The sequence below is a fragment of the Oncorhynchus gorbuscha genome, linkage group LG14, assembly GCF_021184085.1.
Source record: "Oncorhynchus gorbuscha isolate QuinsamMale2020 ecotype Even-year linkage group LG14, OgorEven_v1.0, whole genome shotgun sequence".
Lineage (NCBI taxonomy): Eukaryota > Metazoa > Chordata > Actinopteri > Salmoniformes > Salmonidae > Oncorhynchus > Oncorhynchus gorbuscha.
Window position 1 is genome coordinate 13,117,684 of NC_060186.1, and position 22,671 is coordinate 13,140,354.

Genomic DNA, 22,671 nt, shown 5'->3' on the forward strand with positions numbered 1-22,671 from the left:
CATAAAGACTTTAGGTCTACACGTATCAAATGTCAGTTACATCTATCTGCATGAAGAGCAAATATGAATAAAGGGCCTTAAGGACTTTGTAGGAAGAGTTATTCACCAGTGAGGCAGGCAGAGACTGGGTTCTGAACCAAGTTGTGTTTGTAGAATTCTGAATGTCAAATTTTATTGGTCACACACACATATTTTGCAGATACTATTGCGAGTGTAGCGAAATTGTATTTGCACATACACATGGTTAGCAGATGTTAGTGAGAGTGTAGCAAAATGCTTGTGCTTCTAGTTCCGACAATGCAGTAATAACCAACAAGTAATCTAACTAACAATTCCAAAACTACTGTCTTATACACAGTGTAAGGGGATAAAGAATATGTACATAAGGATATATGAATGAGTGATGGTACAGAGCAGCATAGGCAAGATACAGTAGATGGTATCAAGTACAGTATATACATATGAGATGAGTATGTAAACAAAGTGGCATAGTTAAGAAATGTTAGAAATGTTTTCTATTTTAAAATCAATCACAATATCCCAAGGGAGAGTAGAGAAAACACGGGAAACTTAGTAAATGCCTGAATTCTGAGGCCAAAACATCAAAACAGCTGTTTTACTCAACAGATGGGGAGAAAACAAACATTTAAACTCTCAGCTTGAAATATGTTTGGCATAGAGATGCAGTAAAACAACTTTGGCACTGGAATAATGAGGCTGGTGTTGGGCATGTCTTGTCTGGTATAAAAGAGAGTTACACGTGCAGCAGAACTCACTTGGTAGTGCATGTCGCTTGCAACACCGGGGTTGTGGATTCAATTCCCACAGGGGACCAGTATGGATAAGAGCTTCTACTAAATTACTAAAATGGAGAGAAAAAAAAACTAGTTCTGAGCCTGAAAACATCCCACTACCATATGGAATGTGCGGCTCCCTTTGATGAAATATTGTTGGGAAGCACATAGCTCAGTTTACGGTCACATAAAACAGTTTAAGTGACGCTTCATGAGTGAAAGTTGTTTATTGAGGCCAGAAAAAGCTTAACTTTCACTTTGGCACACATAAGCCAGCTTCAAGCTACTCCATTGCCATATCAAACAAGAATGCCATAATTCCATGAAGTTAGCGCTCCTTCCTTTGTCTGTATGCATTTGAAAGACAAGCCTGGAAATGTTAGTTAAACACCGCAAGAAAGGTGTGGTGCTGCCATAGCTGCTGTAAAAAGTGGAGAGAAACTCCCATCCTGGTGAGACACCTTTCATTGTGAATGAGACCCATTGTTTCACTGTGGTACAGAGCGGGGGAATACCATTCAGCCCAGTGTTTCCGCGGCAGTTAATTCACTGTGGAGCTGCAGCATGGCAAAATGATTGCCGCCACAGTAACAAAATGGGGGACAGGAAAAAATATTTCTGCCGAGGTGCACTTTGAAGATGCAAGAACAGTCCACATTTACTTTTTCTCTGCAACAAAATGAGTAATGAATAGACAAATCAGACAAACCCAAGGTGCAATAGTTGGTCAATTTACCTAGTCAGCTTGTTGTTGTTACTTTATATCTCAACTCCTAAATATTTTGCGAATGGCACCATTTTAAACCCAGACTTTTTAGCAGTTGCATGGTAAAGAACCTTACCACTCCGCAATCCACCATGAGTATATATATATAGGGGAGAGTGGGGCTGAATATAACATGGGTCAGGGTAACTTGGGGTAAAACGAGACCCTACCTCAATCTTTTTTGGGAGTGACAAATTGTGATGGACGGGGGGTTCTGAGAGAAGTACAGGCAGGGGCGTATTACCCCAAGTTACCCTTACAGGTAGTCCTACATTATAGTCACTGTATATATGCACACCTTTTGGGATGTAAATTTAATCAAATATGATGATAACTTGTTAAAAGATCACATTTGGGATTTAGCTAATGCTTAGCTCAATCGGGTAAATGCAGATTGGCAAAACCATGCTTCAGCCTATTTATTTCTAGCCACTATGCTGCATCACATAGGCTACAGGTGATAATGCTTACTGATTATTATCAGGTATGATACTATGGACCATGAATAGACTATAAGCATATGTTAAACTCATTTCACCAAATCACTTTACCTATATCTTATTGGGCTTTTTTTTGAAGGTGGAAATTCTATTTTTGACAGTGTTAGCATATTTATTTTAATTCATTTTGGAATAGAATGTCCTTTAAGAAAGTCACAAGAACTGAGATTCTTAGTCCCTCTACATAAAAGTTATCCGGGGGGACGCTGAAACACAAAAACAGGGTTGCCCATCTGCATTTACCCTATATTACCCCCCCCCCCCCCCCCCCGGCAGAACATGACAACAACAAAAACACTTTCCCGACAACAGTGAAACTTCCTCTGTATCAGCATTGTTTGGGCCAGAGAGGGCAAACGTAGCCAAATGGCCCAGGTCTGGTCTGAGGACTTTTGTTTTGAAGTGCTGACAAAGAAAAGCAGTCTGGCAGACTTTGCTAGGCAGGGCAGGGCAGCAGAGTTGCGTGTTTAGTGCATTCCTGCACTGCTGCTCCATTGGCAAAACAGTTAGCACAGAGACAGCGGGCGGGCTTAGAGCAACAATAACAGGCCTGACACACACACACACTCTCTCTGTCAGAATGATTCCCTGGTGGTAATTTGCTCATAAACCCACCAGTCCATTCCATCACTGAGACATGAGACAGTAGATTAAAAATGGCCACTGTGTTACCTGAGAACCATTACTGAAATCCTCCTTACCGCTCCCCTTAACCTGGCGGCGCAGGAAGAGGGAACACAAAGAGAGTAGAAATGACAAAGATGGAGGTCACCCCCAGAGATCGTGACGAGGCATCACATCATGCCAGGAACATAAACACACCAACAGTTTCTATAATTAGTGGGCTGTTTGGGTGGTTGACAGTTGACACACCAGGTGTGGTTCCGGGACAGGTGGCTGTGAGATAAGAGGCGTCTAAAGCTCTTCATTCCATTGGTTTACCATCAGCACAGGACAGTCGCATGGCAACTTCCTCCCTCGTTTATCTAAACAACACCCAGAGGGTAAAGTACCATCTCTGTTGTGTTAGTTTGTCTACCATCACATTCATATAATACATCTCCTCCCTCTGCTTAAGTCTCACCTTTCAGAGAGGATCACCCCAGAAATGTGCAATGGACCCGGTGTGGTTTTCAAGGGAGCCGGAGGGTCCAACGTGGAAAGACTGAGACAAACAGTCAGTGTAAATGGCCAAGAGCGCAGCCCAGCATGACGTTTGTTATTCATGATAAAGAAATGGCTCCCTGCTCCCCCCACAAAGATCTGGGAATGTTAATGTCTGGGCAAATTAACCTCTTCTCTCCCTTGCTCTCTGGATCTGAAGACAGACCAAGATGGCCACCGCCATTACAGTGTCTATGACCTCAAACCCCATCACTTCTTATCTGGCACAGAGGGAGGGGCGCTAGAAGAGTTCAGCATGTGGGGGAGGGGTGGGGAGCAAGAGAGAGAGTTCGGGGTGCAGATGGTCTACTTCCAGGGAAATCCATTAACAGGTCAAGCATGCATTGGGTAACAGTCTCCAAGAATGAATCAGGGGAGATGTGTGGAGAAGGAGAGGCAGTGAGATAGAGTGAGCGAGAGAAAGAGTGAGAGGGATAGTGAGGATTTCAGAGCCTTGCAGACATGCAAGCAGCCACGTTCAACCAATGAGGAGTTCACAAAACAATCATAAGGCAGAATTCGTATGCATGCCTGCATAAACCAGACAATGAGGAAAAACCTCAGGTTGAACTAAATCTCAAACACCACTTGGAGGCATACATCTAAGGCTTGCATGATTTTGACTCCATCTAAAAATAGGCAAAACACGAAAGGGAAGGCCTCCAGAGCGAGATTACGGGGAGATATCAAGTCACGGCCCCACATCATTTATCACAGCTATCTGATAGCAGTTCCTTGAATATTTTAGAACCAAAGCGATCCGTTTGCCTGCTTCAAAGCGCCACTCGGGGGTGAGAGGGAGGGAAAAAGACCGGAGAGGGAGGAGGCAGTGTTTCACATGTTTCCAGTTGGTTTCCCTGATAACATGTTCATCTGATTAAATGGGACTCTGGCAACCGTGTGTCTCCACAATATAGATCTAATTACCTGATAAGGACAGCAGAAGCCAACAGGTTTAAAGCGGGTGCCTTAGTGTTAGTGATGGTCATGCAAGCACCGATTTAGGCAACTACCCCTGCTTTTCCTATTGTATCCTTTTACATCTACGCCGATGATGGCGACGGTGTGAATTCACACCGATATAAAACAATGTTAATGATCGGCGTAGCAGCACAACGTATTTGGATGATTGATCTAACGGGCCTCCCTATAGTTAGATTATTGTAATGGTGATACCATATCTGATATCTACACTGTGAAAGGGTTATATAATACACTGTTCATAAAATTAAATAGCAAACCTCCATGACCAATTGATCTTCAACCAATAATCATTTTAACCTAAAGCACTGATGTTTATACTGGAACTCTGTTTTTGTTTAAGTGGTGGCAGACACTGTGCAAAGGAGGAGTTACATCGTTACAGGCCATTGCAGAACCTCGCCCTCCATCTCTCCCTCTCTCTGCATGTGACAGCATGCTGGATCTCACTGCAATAATTAATCCAATGGAGAGAGGAAGCAAAGTGAAAGATAAAAGGTTCAGAACACTGAGGTCTGTACTTTTCCCAGTAACTTTTCCAGAGACATTAACCCTCCACAGAGAGGGAGAGAGAGTGTGACAGGAAACCAACTGCCTCCAAACTACAGGCATGTGACAACAAAGAAGCATCATCACCTCCAGGCATTTTAAGTGTCCCTATAACTCAACGGTTATTCATCTGCCGTAAAACGACTGCCTCCGCTTCTCCAAAGTAGATTAAGAGTGAGCAAGCGAGCGACTGAGATCACCCCAATCCATAAAAGTGGAAGTCCTCTGCATTATCATTAACAGTAGTCTAGTAGTCATTTCCTCAATGGAAATAATGTAGTGAGCAAATGTCAATTTGTCTCTTTACGCACGACAGACCACGTGTTCACCCTGCACACCCTAATTGACAAACATACAAACCAAAACCAAGGCAAAGTCTTCTCATGCTTTGTTGATTTCAAAAGAAGCCTTTGACTCAATTTGGCATGAGGGTCTGCTGTACAAATTACTGGAAAATGGTGTTGGGGGAAAAAACATACGACATTATAAAATCCATGTACACAAACAACAAATGTGCGGTTAAAATGAGCAAAAAAAAACACTTTACCCCAGGGCTGTTGGGTGAGACAGAGATGCAGCTTTAAGCCAGGACAACAAATACAAATTCTAAACACCGCAGCCCTAAAGCACAAAGAACTTCCACAAAGCTGTGAATGAGCTGAGACAAGGCAAGAAGGGCGTACTATCCCACCGAAAGGAACATAACATTTGACATACCAATTAGGATATGGCTAAAAATACTTGAATCAGTTATCGAACCCATTGACCTTTATGGTTGTGAGGTCTGGGGTCTGCTCACGAACCAAGAATTCACAAAATAAGAAACAACAAACTGAGACCCTGCATACAGAATTATGCAAAAATATCCTCTATGTACAATGTAAAACACCAAATAATGCAGGCAGAGCAGAATTAGGACGATACCCGCTAATGATCAAAATCCAGAAAAGAGACGTTAAATTCTACAACCACCTAAAAGGAAGCGATTCCCAAACCTTCCAAAACAAAGCTATCACCTACAGAGAGATACACCTGGAGAAGAGTCCCCTAAGCAAGCTGGTCCTGAGGCTCTATTCACAAAGAAAGAGAGCCCCAGAACAGCGACACAATTAGACCAACCAAATCATGAGAAAACAAAAAGATAATTACTACACATCAAAAAGAATTAACAAAAAAAGAGAAAACTAGAATGTTATTTGAATTGAATTGAGAGAGAGAGCAAGAGAGAGAGCAAGAGAGAGAGCAAGAGAGAGAGCAAGAGAGAGAGCAAGAGAGAGAGCAAGAGAGAGAGCAAGAGAGAGAGCAAGAGAGAGAGCAAGAGAGAGAGCAAGAGAGAGAGCAAGAGAGAGAGCAAGAGAGAGAGCAAGAGAGAGAGCAAGAGAGAGAGCAAGAGAGAGAGCAAGAGAGAGAGCAAGAGAGAGAGCAAGAGAGAGAGCAAGAGAGAGAGCAAGAGAGAGAGCAAGAGAGAGAGCAAGAGAGATAGCAAGAGAGAGAGAAGCAAAGGTGAGCAAGGAACCGTTGGAAACATTAGGAAAAATCTGACAGTCTGCATGTGACTGCTGCAAGGCTTTGTGCCTGCTATCTCCTCCACAATCTGCCTGAAGTGTCTAATGTGACATATACTTCACGTTCCTCCCCCTGATTTTTAGCAGCGAAGAGAAAATTCAGAAAACCCTCGCTCACCTTCTGTCAACACTACGTGTTCCAGGAAACTAAAACTTGCACAACAATAATACTAATAATTAGGTATTATGTTAGAGAACACCTACTGTGGATTGATGGCGGTGAGAACCTCATTTTGAGGATTTTGGGGAAAGTGCTAAGTTACTCTGATAAAAGACACCTCAAAGTCAATATATTTTAATGATTAAGAAACTACCCCTACTGTGGTTACACCATTGTTCTCAGGACAATACGTGGTTTTGGGAGTAACATTCAGGGAAAATAAAGCGCACCTTGCATGGCATGCCGAACGAGTAACACAATCTCCCAATATTCTATGTCGGAAACGATTAAGGCATGTTTTGCATTCCTATGAGAAAGGGGGCTTTGTGTAGAGTGGCCATTGTGTTAGGTCATTGGCAGACTAGAGTAGACCATGAGTCATAGAGAGCACTGTCTGGGTTCCAAGGAGGAGACATTGGGATCACTGGGAATTGTGGGAAAGGTTAAGTCCATGTTTGATCAGGAAAAAAAACAGCATTTCCCTATTCCCCTTTTCACCTGAGAACTATAGATGTGCAGATATGACACAGAACATGAGACATGGCATCAGTACAAGAGCTGAACTGTAAAGAGAGTGATTTTAAATGGCAGTTGTTCACAGAGCAAATGGCTTTTCCTACCAAGGCTGCTGTGTTAGCGTGGGGGGCTAACGGCGAAGCTCAGGAAACAGGAAATTCTATTTCACATGCTGTGCTAACCACATCAAAAAGCTGCTGCTGCAGTTAAAGTCCATTTCTGGAAATGTCCTCGTAAAATATTGGAATCAGCTCTATTCGGGAGAGCCCCTTGTGAAGATCATCGTTCTCCTGGTGGTATCTGAATTATACTTACTGGGAATACTGGGAGAACGTTCACAGAATGAAGGCTAAGTGAGTTATTCTGTGAGAGAATATCCTCCTGACCACTATAACCCACTGTCAAGTTGTTAACACATTTTAAGAGAGAATCAGAAACAGGAAACCATGATTCACTACTACGTTATACTTCTTTGGCACAATGTCCTGACGTTACATTAAACGACAAGCATATAACTAAGTTAGGTAGATAAATAACTAAAAAGACAAGTGTTCAATTTAAATATCATTATTATAACCAACGGGGGAGTGTTGTCATGAAACATCTGTCTGATATTAATACTTTAAATTGGCAAATGTCTTCGAGCATTTCACTGCATTAATTTGGTTGACTTTCTTCCTGTGCATTCCTTTGAAAGTTAAATTCCATTACCCAGAAGCATGCTGTTTGCATTTGTATCATTCACATCAAAAGGAGTGTTGACTGGAGGCACTCTGTCCCTTTCTCCCTCTCTAGATAATGCTGGTCCATGGACTATTTGCACTTGGATTGTGTGAACAGAGGCTGGGAAAGATAAATCCAGCGCTGTGGACAGACGGAGCAGGCAACACCAGCCCCTTCATCTTGCTGGAGAAGGATCCAGCCATCTAGCTTTCACCGCTGGCCCACAGGGGAAAAGGAAAGAGGGGGGAGGGGAAAGGAGCGAAAGACTGTGCAAGAGAGCGAAAGAAAGAACGAGAACCACACCTCATGTTTACTCATGAGCCCGGGACACACACAAGGAGGAGCGGTGCATCTCCAACTCTCTGGACAGCGGACACAAACAAACACGGTCTGGGCAGACTAGAGGACTGCCATGCAAATAAGCAGTTTCACAAGATAAGCCAGAGAGGAGTGACCTCTAGTCCCCAGTCCAGAGAAAGAAAGGAAAGAATGCAAAAAAGTGGAACCGGCCTAACATAAATAAATACCATGCGAGGACTCAAGCAGCTAGCCGAGCATAAAAGGGGACGGGCGGAATCCCAGACCAGGCATCCACAATAAATGAGGGCGTTTTGGGGATGAGAATCCCAGACCAGGCATCCACAATAAATTAGGGCGTTTTGGGGATGAGAATCCCAGACCAGGCATCCACAATAAATGAGGGCGTTTTGGGGATGAGAATTGCATCAGTCACACTAGATTGGAGCGTTTCATTGGCCGTGCATCTTTTAAGAGGTCGCTGGGCTCCACAGACAAAAGGTTCATCATACCCACAGAGGAGCGGAGGCGACATGGTGCAGGGCAAGCCTGCTGAAAATTACCATTTGGTTTATTCTCTCTGAAAAGTGCAGTCATCACCCAGGAGATTAAAAGGAGGCATTTGCCATCTCTCAGAGACTCTTGCTCTTCAATGTAAACTTTTGTGCAGGGTTTTAGGTGAGGGGGTGATGCAAACTGGCAAAACCAATTAAGCCTGCATTAATTATGCAACAGTGTACTTTTGAAAGAGAGGAGGAAAAAAACTGTTCCAAACGGATACTTATCAGTATGCAGAAGGAGAACGTCTAACAAGAGATAAGTGCTGGCGGGGACAGAGCAGTAACACACTTCATTGCACTGATCTGACCACTGGACAGTTTTACAATGTAAGTGAGCAGATGATCTACATTGGAGGTGTAACAGACTCCTAGAGACAAACAGGGAGGAAATGACATGTATATGCTGTGTCTGTTTGGAATAACATTGCTGTTTAATATAACCCTTTGTCACTGTGGAATTGCTTGCTACTGGGCAATTCAACAGTAACAGAATTCCACTTTGACTCAGTTTCTTTGACTTTAAAATGTATGCAAAAAAAACATTGATTTCAAAGTTTAACAAACCATAAAACTATACACAAGGACTACTTCCTCTGAAAAGTGTACACGAAATAATGTAGAGGAAGAACTGTGTAGATGCACATTTTTGCAATGCAATTAGGGTAAAATCTCCCTCAGGTTTTTATGCAAGCAAATTTTCCAAAAACTTAAATATCTGCTCTGAATTAAGATTCAAAGATGTCTGCAGAAACAATGCGGTGACCAGCTATGACATCCCACCTTCAGTTTCAAAACAATTGTTTAGGTTATTGACCTACTGTAAAGGAAGTAGATTTACACCTGGTAATGGATCCCTGATCTGTACTAGGCTTGGGTGGTATACCATATACTGGGGAATTTGGAAAAAGACACAGGATGTTCTCTATACCGTCAATTTATTTGACGTTTTTCAATAAATGTGAATATTTGTAGCTACTTTTTAAGTTAATACTTGCAGTCAACTGCAATATGTTAGGAGATAAAATCAGATTGCTTTCTTCATTTCACCCATCACATTAGTTTACATTATGAAGCTTACCGTAGTTCCCCAGACCAGTTGAGCCAGTCACGTGTATGTTTGTAAATTGCACAACGGGAGAAGGCGAGGATCTGGAGAGTCCATAGCGTTTCATATCTATTGGCAAGTCTCTGTTGTGCGGTGCACATGAGGTGAAGAAGTTACACTTGTATGCAATTCACTTCTGCCAGAATTCAAAGAGGTCCGAATGAGTTTCTTCCCCCGCTGTGCTTCCCACTAGAGTTTTTCTTCTGCTCCGTTCTTCTGTGTAGACATGCTGCTCTTCCTTCAGAAAAATATGTATCACAACATTGTACATGTGCTTCATTTCTCTCGCTTGTAAATGGTCTACATTCACCAAAAATGACATTCGGTAGCTACTCCGCCAAGCTTGTATAACTTTTTGAGCTGGATTTGCCAGTCTTCGCAATTAGTTTGGTAATGCTAACAAGTGAAAACTAACAATTTGCTAACGGAATTAGGAGTTTTAATCACTTGAATGATAAAAGTCAAATCACTAATTAATTGGTAGGTCTACCATTACTTGTTACTTCTATGAACTTTCATTATACTCCGTTTCTCATGAGGGAGAGAAATTAGAAAATATCTTAGATGTTTTTGGCAATGGAATTACAAGGTAATATTTCTTAATTTACAGAAGCAGCTTAACAATTTAAAACAAATACTAAATATAAAGTGTTGATATTATTTGAAAGGAGTCTTTACGTCAACATTGCTTTTTGATGCATTTCTCATACCGTTTAAGACTTTTTCTGGTTTCTAAGACCCCTTTTCCATCGGTTTACCCAGAAATTAAAGCCTTTACTTATGTCTAATTTTTAAGATGGAAAATGATTGTGCCTTTATTCACTTGGCACCCAATTTGATATGCTTCGATGAACTTAACATGTTGGAGCTCATTCATCCTTTGAAGGAAATCCCCTACAGTGAAAATACATTTCAAATATGTTTGGGGAGGCCAAAGAAGTGCTACTTTGTTTAGTTTAAACTGCGATGGTGGGCAGGTCACTGTGGTCTTGGACAACGGCTCCTCGCCGAGCTTTCAATTTGAGGAAAGATACCATGCATGCCAACACCTCTTCATAACGGCTATGATTATCAATGATAACGAGAGGCTCACCACCCATACACTTGACAGCTTGTAAAATGCCAAGACACCTGCCTTGAGTAAACAGAATGACCCTAGATACTGTAGCTACGTGGACGCTCTGTTTTGATAGGACGTGTGATGAGGAAAGTATGCCTATTGACAGCGCGTATCCATATTGTCAAGATTCCTCAGCTCTGGGTTGGGGACACTGACACAGGGTTTGTTGATGCATCTGCCAATGTGATTAAAGAGCACCGTGTCTACTTTTCATGCCAGGCCACATGTCACATAAGGACATCGGGTACAATACCAAGCAATATCTTCTGATAGCAGAAGAATTGAACCTTTGGCTGGGTTAATCGTCACCGTGGGCGTTACAGAACGCACAAACGTTCTCTAAGACGGGATGGCACTGAGGGGTGTAAGCAATGAGGGGTGTAAGCAGGAGCAAATGGTCTGGAACAATGGAGTGACTACCAATCATGTTGTTCTGCTCCGTGTCTCTGTTGTCTTTGGGCCTTGTACACCTCGTGCCTCTTAGCAGCCTCAGGGAGGAAACCAAGCTTTCCTCCGGACCCTAGCACATGGCTGGCATGATCCACATAACAGAGTCTTTAAGGCTTCCAGCACAAAAATACAAACTGGGATTTGGACAGCATTCCAGTGCCCCAGAGGCCTGCTGGAAGCGAGGAAAGATGTGAGGTTGGGGTGTTGGTTGGAAGCCCATCTCAGCCCCCTGGGAACGCATACGTGGGTCACATGGGTTGGTGGAAGGTAGGTATGCTGCCAGTAGCAGCCAATCACTGGTCTGTTGTGGACATTGTGGGATGTGTTCCAGTAATGCATCAGTTCAACACAGCCAAGTTGACCCTCCTTCTACCCACAACAGGATCAGTAGGGGAAGGACACACTCAAACACAAACAGAATGAGGTTCTAGATTTAAAGCCAGGGGTATGATGGCATGTGGTTACTTTCATCCTCTACAACACATTCATTCATATTTGTTTGGTTCAACAACTTAAAGATCAAGGCTTTATATCCACAGCACTTTGAACCCACATTTTAATTTGATTTAGAGTGTTTATCAGCTACATTCTCAAGCTGTTTTCCTGAACCACTTTTTAATTTGGTTCCTCTTTTGATGTGAGCCTGCCTGGCTGTATTTTCCATAAATCAACAAGATGAGCCACACTAACAACATACACGTCAACAGTTAGAATATTCGATTTCTTCAAAGCATTATGAATCCCTCCCATTTCGCCAGCTTCCAACAAATCAACTTAAGCCTCCTCAGGTATGCATGTAAAGTGAATGTGTTTTTAAAGACTGAGAGCTAGGCTTAAGACCCCCATCCCCCACAGTCCTCCCAGCAGCACACAGTGGAATGTCAAACACTCCTGACCGCCTCCACCTGTAGATCACCAACCAACCGTATTCCTACACTCTGCTAGGTGCTGCTATGACACCCAGAAGACTCTCTCCCACTTATCCACGCGGTGAAGCAGAATGAAAATAGCCCAGAAGTATGACTTGCATGTTTATTATTCATCACCTTGGTTAGCTAGATTGTTATGCTGCCGTGTCTGATACCGTAGCCTACTTCTGCTGACGCTTATCAGGGGACAAAGTCTGACAGGGAACCATGGTGCCATAATGGGAGGAGAGAGAACCCATTGGCCTGTGGTGGTGCTGGATCTCTCTAGCTGTGTGTGCAGTACCAACATAACGTTCCGGAACTCTTTTAGAGACACTGTATGTGGACATAGCATCTATAAGAGCTCATCCATAAAAATGAAGCGAAGGGTTTTACGAAGAATAACACTCCAAAACAACTCTTTCCGTGCCCATAGAAAGAGGAGAGAAAGAAACAGAGGTAGCAGCAGCATACTATTCTGTTCTACTGTAATGAATCCAAACATACAGTTCTCCTGAATGCCTAATCATGCAGTGGCCTGATTACAGCTGACTCACAAATCCCCCACTGCTGCCAAGCACACAGGAATGTCCAACAAACAAGTTACATTTATGCAGGAGCGCACACACACACACACACACACACACACACACACACACACACACACACACACACACACACACACACACACACACAGATTGACAGTAGCTGTGATCAGCAGACAAATCCCAATCCACTGAATCTCTCTATGGGATCTCTGCATGCAGCAGTTGAATGTGGCAGCCCAAGCTTCCACAAGAACACAGTGGGGGTTCTAAGTGGCAGTTTCCAAAGGGGAGGCATGAAAACCACTACCCCATTTATCCGTGTGAAACCATAAGCTATTATCAGATTTCAGGGGCAGGACATTTCACTTACAATAACATGCAACAGTTCATGTTAATACTATTAGCGTGATGGCTGGTATCGGAGGGAACAGGTATGGAAAAAGGAAAACTTAAGCCTAAACATATGACAGATGAAAGGAAAATCACTGTCTCCACATCTGCTACTGGATCATGAAGGTGTTAACCTCTATGAGGGGAGACAACGACTTAGAAATACCCATTTAGTTCAAAGGAGAAGGCATTGGCATTTTACTCTAGGTCTTAGAGTAAATCCTGAAGTGCCTCACAGGGAATTGGACACAAACAATTTGGTACAAACAAATAGTTTAAAGTATTGGTCAACCACACACCAAGAGGGAAGATCAGTCACGTTAGGATTTACTATTCGAACAGTTGACCCATCCTTCAGTCACATTTCACAACACAGTCGGACATTAACCTCAACAACACCTTATTAAGTAACCAACAAGTCTCCCATGTCGCTGAAAGGTCCTGGTTTTGATTGTGAGTTAATGATTGGCCCCTCAGACAGCCACTGCGTCATCCAAGCAGTGACAGAGGAGCATGTCATTTCTCACGTAAACAAAATGTGCAAACAGGGGTCTCTGTAAAAGGTAGATTCATAGGGTCTGGTTCCGTTGTGCTAAAGGCTGGGGGGGGGGGGGGGTTGTTACTCATTCACCAGGCACATGCTCAAGACATCAATACCCATTGACCCTGGGCAATCAGGTTTGCATTCTTGGAGAGAAGGGCAGCGCAGGGGAGCATTCTTTTTTGGACAATGATAATCTACCACATGGAGCTCCTATAGCCTCTTAACTAAAGAGCACTGACCCAATTACAGCAGAGAAATCTATGGCCTGAGTTAGAACAGAACACTCTACAAACCTACACATTCGGAACAGGAGTCCAAATTAGGCAGGCTATTTTCTTGTCAGGCCTGCTGAAATGCATACATTGTAAAAATACTCATGTGATCATGTTTTGTCACAAAACATTTAAAACTGGATTCCTTGCCAGAAAGTGAGCTCATTAACCTGTGACAAGCAAAGACTATCTGGGGAGTAAGCAGAGGCCACTACTGTATTCTGATTGAAGGCTCCAGGTTTCACATACCCTTGGTCTGTTTAAGTGATATGATTAAACCTGACAGGGTAATGGACGGCTATTCACTGGGCCTCACCTAGTCAGAGGGCACATTAATGAGAGCTGTCGCTTATGCAACGTTCCAAAAACATACATAAAACCCTGTGCCACAGCCCATTAGTGGGAGCAGGGTGTTTTATGAGGTGCTGAGAGACCATTGGGTGCCCCGTTTATTAGGGGCCTACCTGGTAACCATGTCATGGAACAAGGCAAACAGTAGTTGCACATTCTTCCTCCTCTACAACTTCCTGTGGAATTCCCCCAACTTTCACCACACAGCTCTATTGGAACTTTTCTATTAGTCCCACCCCCCTTAAAACTTATTTTGCGAAAGATATCCCCGTAAACAAATCAACAACTCCTGCTAATTAGTCAACCTGTCAAATGTTCTTGTAAACTCACATAGCTGGCAAAGGAGTCTGGGTATATAAGAAACACTCTTTGGATTAAAGAACATAACTTCACAAATTCATTTTGTTCCACCAACAACCCAAAACCCTGCCAAAATAATTCCTTGCTTATCCAAGCCCATGATCCAATCCCTATGGTATTTCCAGTGATGATGTGACCTTGTTTGGGAAAGGTTTTAGGAGCGAGTACAACAGGCTCCACCCAATGGCACACTTACATTCCTTGAGAACAGACGTATAGAAAGCTTTACATTTGACCTAATTACCGTACAATTAAATAACACCCTATTGCACTGATACTCAAAACGTTCCCTGGCCATTGCTTTCAAAGACGTGAATGACAACTCCATTGAGAACTGCAGTCCATGGGAGGCCTTTAGAACAGAATAACTTATGATCGTACTACAGCAGGAAGAGAGGTATCTTTAGAGGTGGAAACTGAACACAGATGGATGAGAGAAAGTACCACAGCCCCAGCATAAGGTACGGAAGTAGTGGAGCAAAAACGTATACAGCTCCCAGAGGACAGGCAGAGGAGTGTAGCAGCACTGGAATGTGTGATCTGATTTAACCAAAAGGCTCCTCAACAGCTTCTACCCCCAAGCCATAGCTCTGCTGAACAATTAATCAAATCGCCACCGGACAATTCACATTGACACCTCCCCCCCTCCCTTTTGTACACTGCTGCTACTCGCTGTTTATTATTTATGCATAGTCACTCCACCCCCCCCACCTACATGTACCAATTACCTCAACTAACCTGTACCCCCTCACAGATATTTTGATTTGTTTAACACTTTCTCGGTTTCTACATGATTCCATGTGTTATTTCATAGTTCTGATGTCTTCACTATTATTCTGCAACGTAGAAAATAGTACAAATAAAGAAAAACCCTTGAATGAGTAGGTGTGTCCAAACGTCTGACGTCTGAATGCCACAGCTTCTGGTTGTGAGAGTCAGATTGGCTTGACCAGAAACGGTTTTGAAAGCAAAAAATATGAACTAGAACCAGGCCACTTTATCACATCCATGTTACATTCCCCAGAGCTTCAGTACAGGTCAAGGGGGGAGTTCATGAAGTTACAGGGCAAAACTCTGACTCACAACATACCATATACTCAAGATTTTCTGCTTTATCCCTCACTGACAGCACTGTTACTTTAAGCACAACAATAGCAAGATATGCTGAAGAAAAACTTTCAACATGATGGTATGTCACTCAAGAGCGTTTAAAGATGTTTCGATGGTGTAATTGTAGCATGACTGCTTTGAAATAACTTTTCGGTCTGTCTGCAGAGAAAACTCAACTCACTCACCTGGAGAGACTGTTGTGCATATATCCAGAGCTAGATATGATCCTAAACAAAACTGTTGCGTTTGAGCTCAAAATGACAATGATAATCCAACCAATCAGGCTGGAGCTGTGGCTTTATCTACCAATGGGCACTTTGTTGAAGCAGATTCACATAGGAAAATAAATGTTATAATCACATTGCTTTGTCCGTGGAGTGAAAGACATCAGCATGATTATGTACAGGTAAACACACACTCCTCTTAGCTCATGACAGATCTGCATAAACTACACAAGTGATTCAACAGCAACCAGGAAGAAGCTCTGAGAAATCCCCTCGGCTATACCCTGCGGCCCGACCCTTTTTACGTTTGACATTTTAGTCATTTAGCAGAATTAGTGTTGAGTGCCTTGTTCAACGGACCAAAGAGAGATTTTTTTACCAAGTCGGCTCTGAGATTTGAACCAGTCACATTTTGGTTCCTGGATCAGCGCTCTTAAATCGCTAAGCTACCCATGACCACAGTAACGGAATTACGCTGAGACTCATTTTTAAATGTAAACAAAAACTACTGATTTCAAAGTTTAACAAACCATACAACTGAATGCACAATGACTACTTGGAACAATTTACACAGAAAATAAATAAGCATTTACTGGAAACAGTGCAGATGCAAATTTTACCAACAGAATTACGGTACAATCTCCCTCAGTTTTATTCCGTTACCAAACTTTGCATCTGCACAGTTCTTCCTGTGAATGTGTTTCTGCTAAATTTCCTGTGGAAAATGTTAAAAGTAGTCCTCGTGCATAGAGTTGTATGATTTGTTAAACTTTGAAATCAATGCTTTTTTTTTGGTATACAGTTTTCACTTTAAAATGTGAGTCTCAATATTTTCCATTACCATGGAATGGCCCAGTGCTAATTGGCACCAATATGTAGCCTGCCCTATCACACAGCCTGTTCACAGTTGCACTGACGAACAGCCCTGGGTCTTCCAGACACAACAGCAGCAGCCTTTATCAAAGAGATCCAGCCCAACACATGAAACAAAGTTCATACTCCTGAGTGAAAGAAACTCTCCAAGCAGAGCCTTATAAACATACTGCTGGTCATAAAACACAGATGTCCCCAGACAATGAGGCTCATCAACTAGGCCTAAGCCACGGTGATGCCAACAGGAAACGGGACACAACACCTAAAGAGAGAAAGAAAAGGAGAGCGAGCAAATATCTCAGGGAAGGTGAGTACTCACTCAGATAGCGTTATCTTCAAAACACACACATCACTTAAGCAGTATTCCGTTGTTTAGTAAGCATTTGTTAAGCGGGTCAGAGGTCCCCAACAGCCAGTAGACACATACCATTCTCCGCCAAAGAGGGTGAGATGGACAGGGAGGCTGAAACGAGACACCTTCCTGGAATGCAGGAGGTGGTCCTGATTGACACGCCACAGAAGAGCCAGTGTTTGCTTCGGTTAACCGTGAAGCCATTATCAGCTATTCATAGGGAGAGTGGTGCGATTGGGTTCCTTATTGCTCTGAAACCCCCTCAACAGCTATTGTGCCCCACAGAACATGCAGGCTGATTATGCCCCAGCGTACCTATTCAATCAATTTCATAACACGAGAGGCCTTGTGTGAAGAGGGTCCAAATCATACAGTGATCGCCATGTCAGGATTTAGATTTACCATGGGAAATACACAAACACAGGCAATGATGTTGCATGGGGCATGGTGGCACATAGTTTGGCATGATCTGTGGAGATGAAACCTAGCTTTACGGCTTGGCTTCTGACCAGCCTCTCAAACTCCTTGACTGGCATGCTCTGGGTGTGGGCAGCTGTCAGAAAAGCCAGACCCCTACTAATATGTAGACTACACTCTGTGGCTTCAAGGCACAGAGCCAGTGTCAATGTCATAAAACATGCCCATTATACAGCGCCTTCAGAAAGTATTCATACCCTTTGACCTATTCCACATTTTGTTGTTTTAGCCTACATGCTAAATTAATTACATCACATTTTTTGCTCAACCATCTACACACAATAACCCTTAATGACAAGGTGAACATAACATGTTTCAAATTTGTGCTAATTTATTGACAATGAAATATCTAATTTACTTAAGTATTCACACCCCTGAATCAACCTGTTATAAATCACCTTCACCTTACAGCTGTGAGTCTTTCCGGGTAAGTCTCCAAGAGCTTTGCACACCTGGATTGTACAATATTTGCACATATTCTTTTTTAATTCTTCAAACTCTGTCAAATCTCGCTATAGATTTTCAAGTTGATTTAAGTCAAAACTGCAACTAGGCCACTCAGGTACTTTCAATGTCATCTTGGTAAGCAACACCAGTGAATATTTGTCCTTGTGTTTTAGGTTATTGTCCTGCTGAAAGGTAAACTTGTCTCCCAGTGCCTGTTGGAAAGCAGACGGAACCAGGTTTTCCTCTAAGATTTTGCCTGTGCTTAGCGCTATTCTGTTTATTTTTATCCTATAAAACTCTGGAGTCCTTGCCGATGACAAGCATACTCATAACATGATGCAGCCACCACCATACTTGAAAATATGAAGAGTGGTACTCAGTGATATGTTGAGTTGGATTTGGACTAAACATAACACTTTGTATTGAGGAATTAAAGTTAATTTCTTTGCCACTTTTTTGCCTTTGTACTTTAGTGCCTTACTGCAAACAGGATTCATGTTTTGTAACATTTGTATTCTGTACAGGCATCCTTTTCACTCCACCATTTAAGTTAGTATTGTGGAGTAACTACAACGTTGTTGAGCAATCATCAGTTCTCCTATCACAGCCATTAAACTCTAATGGTTTTAAAGTCACCATTGGCTTCATGGTGAAATCCCTGAGTTGTTTCCTTCCTCTCCAGCAACTGAGTTAGGAAGGATGCCTGTATCTTTGTAATGACTAGGTGTATTGATTAGAGGTCGACCGATTAATCAGAATGGCCAATTAATTAGAAACAATTTCAAGTTTTCATAATCGGTAATCTGCATTTTTGGCCACCGATTATGGCCTATTACATTGCACTCCACGAGGAGACTGCGTGGCAGGCTGACTACCTGTTATGCGAGTGCAGCAAGGAGCCAAGGTAAGGTGCTAGCTAGCATTAAACGTATCTTATAAAAAACTATCAATCTTAACATAAATCACTAGTTAAACTAGTAATATCATCAACCATGTGTAGTTATCTACCTTGTCCTGCGTTGCATATCATCGATCGGTGCCTGTTAATTTATCATTGAATCACAGCCTACTTCGCCAAACGGGTGATTTAAAAAACGCATTCGCGAAAAAAGCACTGTCATTGCAACTAACAATAAACATCAATACAGAAGTATATATTTTTAAACATGCATATTTAGTTAATATTGCCTGCTAACATTAATTTCTTTTAACTAGGGAAATTGTGTCACTTCTCTTGCGTTCTTTGCAAGCAGAGTCAGGGTATATGCAGCAGTTTGGGCCGCCTGGCTCGTTGCGAACTGTGTGAAGACCATTTCTTCCTAATTATGACATAACATTGAAGGTTGTGCAATGTAACAGCAGTATTTAGATTTAGGGATGCCACCCGTTGGATAAAATAAATAACAGTTCCGTATTTCACTGAAAGAATAAACATTTTGTTTTCAAAATGATAGTTTCCGGATTTGACCATGTTAATGGCCTAAGGCTCGTATTTCTGTGTGTTATTATCTTAAAATTAAGTCTACGATTTGATAGAGCAGGCTGACTGAGCGGTGGTAGGCAGCAGCAGGCTCGTATGCATTCACTCAAACAGCACTTTTGCCAACAGCTCTTCGCTGTGCTTCAAGCATTGCACTCCTGAGATTAGGCTGACAATACTAAAGTACCTATTAGAACATCCAATAGTCAAAGGTATATGAAATTACAAATGGTATAGAGAGAAATAGTCCTATAATAACTACAACCTAAAACTTCCCAATTTGCAAATAAATTCATTAAAAATCCTACAATGTGATTTTCTGGATTTTTTTTCATCATTTTGTCTGTCATAGTTGAAGTGTACATATGATGAAAATTACAGGCCTCTCTCATCTTTTTAAGTGGGAGAACTTGCACAATTGGTGGCTGACTAAATACTTTTTTTGCCCCACTAAGTGTTCATTCAGTATTGTTGTAATTGTCATCGTTATATATATATATACAGAGAGAGAGAGAGACATACACACATATTGGCATCAGCTTTTTTTGGTCCTCCAATAATCGGTATCGGCGTTGAAAAATCATAATCAGTCGACCTCTAGTATTGATACACTATCAAAACTGTAATTAATAACTTCACCATGGTCAAAGGGATATTCAATGGCTGCTTTTTTAATCTATCTACCAATAAGTGCCCTTCATTGCGAGAAATTGGATTGAATCTGTGTTTGAAATTGACAGCTGAATTGAGGGACCTTACAGGTAATTGTAAGTCGCTTTGGATAAAAGCGTCTGCTAAATGGCATATATTATATTATTATTAAGTGCGGGGAACAGAGATGAGGTACTCATTCGAAAATCATGTTAACCACCATTATTGCACACAGAGTGAGTCCATGCAACTTAATATGTGACTTGTTAAGCACATTTGTTTCCTTATTTAGGCTTGCCATAACAACGGTGTTGAATACTTAGACTCAAGACAATTCAGCTTTTCATTTTTTATGAATTTGTAAACATTTCTAAAAACATAAAAATGTTTGTAGGCCAGTGACACAAAATCCATTTTAAATTCAGGCTGTAACACAACAAAATGTGGGAAAAGTCAAGGGATGCGAATACTTTCTGAAGGCACTGTATAAACATTATTCCCCTGATGGTGGAAGTTCTTAGCGGTCAAGCTTTCATCAATGTCCCTGCGGCCAGACTGTGACATGATTTAAGTGCAATAACAACGATACTGCGCCCTCTGCACATTTTCAGCATACTCATGGAGACTTTTTTCATGTCTGTGCTTGACAGAAGGTCTTCATAAACACTCCACCGGAACAGACATGTTTATGTGGGCTTTTGAAGGTCAGAAGAACGTTTTTAGAACCCCATTTGATAACTTCTCATTGGTCATTAAAGCTACTCTGTTTCAAACTATTTCCCCACAAATATCCAACCCATTTGGTACATTGAAATGTTCGTTTCATAATGATAATGACGCGACCAAAGAGACAGAAGTCCAACTTTTATGCCGTCTTTTCATAACTTTTTTGTTGTTGTTGCATAGGCCTACAGGTTGCCAGTACAGAGTGTAAACGGTCTCATCCAACACCATGCGTCATGCTAATTAACTAGGCGATGATTTGTAAACAAATGAAAGTTAGACAGCTTGGACTCACCTCGGTGGACGGCATGCTGACAACACCTGTTGATCTGCGCTTCTCCCTCAGCTTTCTCTTCTCTATCTGTCCTTTCCCCTTCCTGGCGCTTGGACCACTGTTTTTCTTCTCTTTGCCTTTACTGGGTGAGGGGCTCTCCTTGTCACTGCCATGGTCATTGCATGCAGTCGGGCTGGACTCTTGTGGGGTGCAGGGCACTTTCTCCGGCGTCTTCTTCAGGTTACTCCCCGGTGTATCCGCTCCTCTGACGGCTGGTGTCGGGTGTGGGTCATCGTCAGGTCTCTTCAAGGCTGAGGAGGATGATGAGCGAGCCATGGGGTATGATGTCCCGCGGTCCGGGTTGCCGTTGTTGTTAAGTTCGGTGCTCGAGGTAGCATTGCGCATCTCACTTTTGTTGCTGTGGCTCCCCAGGGACGCAGTGGCAATACCACCAGTGCACGCGCCGGTGGCCGCAGCGATGTCCCCGAGCATTTTTGCCCTCATTTTCTCCCGTTTAGCCTTCCATTCCTCCAGAAAGTCTGTCTGTGCATTTGGTTTAAATCCACCCGTTGCCATGTTCCTTTTTTTCGTTTTGTATGTATGGGGTTTTCACCAGTGGCTTTACTACGTTTGTAAACTACGCTCCTTCAGCAGGGAATTTGTAATTTCCGTTTTTAAGTCAGGTTACGGTGCAATCGTCCTTCGCTTCTAATGACACGACATTTCTCAAAACGATTCGGTCTAAAAGGTAATGGAGAATCACGGTTAGTGTTATTTGGTTCAAACTTCAATGAAACTACCTCACTTCAGAATTACTATCCGTGTGTAAAGTTAATCACATTAGACGTGTATCAAGTTGTTTTCACAAACTAGCCTTCCCATAAACAAACAGGGGTTTGAACTATAAACAACTCATAGCAAAGTTTGTGCTACAGTAGATAGACACGATAATTCTTTAAAGTTATTTTATCCGCAAAAAATGTTAAAGTAACTTATTGGAAATAACATGACTCATTTAGTGAACAATTGCAACAGTGACATGCGTTTCTAAGAAGACTCACCTGTTATTTTGCAGTGCTTTCGCTCTCTCAGGTGAACATTCCGTAGGAATGAATTGTAGCCTACTTCACTGGCAAACTCGATTAGTCACATGCAACCTAGTTATCAGTGCGGCTCGGACTCAGCCCCCTCTACTTGGCTTTTCCGAACCCATACGAAGACTCACGAATGCATACGAAATAAAACGGTTGGAGCCTGTTCTGTTATTAAAAATGTTTGGGTTGTACTTGCTGTGTCTAAACACCTTTCTTTAATCCCTATTTTCCAACTGAATGTTTATTTTTTTGTTTTACAGCATCTAGGCTACAGGGGGGAAATAAACCAAAATAAAAATGTCTCAGCCTAATCATAGACTATATAGTTTATATTCTTCTTAAC

The 22,671-nt window shown here is 42.2% G+C and overlaps 1 protein-coding gene across 2 annotated transcripts in view; it reads right to left on the reverse strand.

The window, feature by feature from the left end:
* Positions 1 to 22,457, reverse strand: part of LOC123994458 (PRKC apoptosis WT1 regulator protein-like) — an 84,291-nt gene extending 61,834 nt beyond the window's left edge. For both annotated transcript variants that reach the window (XM_046297070.1, XM_046297069.1), the window contains exons 1-2: positions 22,296 to 22,457; positions 21,256 to 21,975 (exon numbers count right to left, since the gene is read on the reverse strand). In XM_046297070.1, the coding sequence (XP_046153026.1) occupies positions 21,256 to 21,810 (555 nt within the window). In that variant the 5' untranslated portion in view covers positions 21,811 to 21,975; positions 22,296 to 22,457. The remainder of the gene's footprint in view (positions 1 to 21,255; positions 21,976 to 22,295) is intronic.
* Between the last annotated feature and the right edge of the window lie 214 nt (positions 22,458 to 22,671).